The 1037-nt window shown below is 36.1% G+C and overlaps 1 protein-coding gene across 2 annotated transcripts in view; it reads right to left on the bottom strand.

Moving 5' to 3' along the window:
- Positions 1-275, bottom strand: part of LOC119593025 (cadherin-99C-like) — a 76147-nt gene extending 75872 nt beyond the window's left edge. For both annotated transcript variants that reach the window (XM_037941921.1, XM_037941922.1), the window contains exon 1: positions 127-275. In XM_037941921.1, the coding sequence (XP_037797849.1) occupies positions 127-129 (3 nt within the window). In that variant the 5' untranslated portion in view covers positions 130-275. The remainder of the gene's footprint in view (positions 1-126) is intronic.
- Between the last annotated feature and the right edge of the window lie 762 nt (positions 276-1037).

Raw genomic sequence — 1037 nt, 5'->3', positions numbered from 1 at the left:
AACGTTACATCTTGGCTGACAGAGTTTTCGTTTCATTAATGTCAATCAACTATTTGATTAATTTTAAACTCCTGTTACTGTTATCCCTCGAACAGTACAATTACTTCTTTAAAATTCGATACGTACCATTTCCTTAATAATAATAATCCCGAGAGAATCACTGTTTTTTACAATTATTATTCCACAAATAAGCACAACAGCGCATGTCAGTATTTTCGGAGAGCACTTTAGCACACACTTTCACAGCACCAGGCGACTCAACACTAGCGCTCCTTCCCGATGGTAGCGTCTCCTTCCAGTGCGTCAGACCAAACGTTGCCAGTTCGAACTTAAACACCTTATTTCACTGGAGCAATCAAAGCTGCGTTAACAAAATACAATGTTTCATAGCTATCCTGATCATGAAAAACGTTTGTAGTCTATGGTTTAAAAATATAAAAAACGCCTGAGGCTTCTCTGGAGGAAGTTCTATGCTTGACCCGGGATTCTTAAAGTTGCCAAATATAGTTCTTGGATAACAGTAGACGTCGCCTCGTAATTTTCACACTGAATGTTATCAACGTCAAATTTAGCTAATTGTAACTGGACTTCGTTTAGAAGATAAGACATTTTTATGAAAGTCTTCAGTGTTGTCCCAGAGTTTTGATGATTTTGTATAAAGGAAAAATATATTTCCTTGACACTTAGAACCAAGTAAATACAAACTAGACAATATATTGTTTGTTAGATTTTTTCATCAGAAGCCGCTACACAAACGTAGAAGCATAGTTCAAGACTTAGACCGCATGAGCCATGATGCGAATGATTAGAATTGCTCTGAAGCAAAAATGTCCGGAAAGTATATTTTTGTATCGCCTTCAGCTTTTTTTTATTTTGTATTCTATACGTGCCAGCATGCACTGGAGACTGCAGTGAGAAGTGCTTCCTAAGTGAGAATATTTCACAATAATTTACAAATCAATTATGAAAATATAATGCACTCGAAGAAGGTAGTAGTTTCCTTGTAACTCATAATATGTAATATCCACCAGCCTTAA

The sequence above is a fragment of the Penaeus monodon genome, chromosome 31 (assembly GCF_015228065.2).
Source record: "Penaeus monodon isolate SGIC_2016 chromosome 31, NSTDA_Pmon_1, whole genome shotgun sequence".
In the NCBI taxonomy this organism is placed as follows: Eukaryota; Metazoa; Arthropoda; class Malacostraca; order Decapoda; family Penaeidae; genus Penaeus; species Penaeus monodon.
This window is presented reverse-complemented; position numbering and strand designations above follow the sequence as displayed.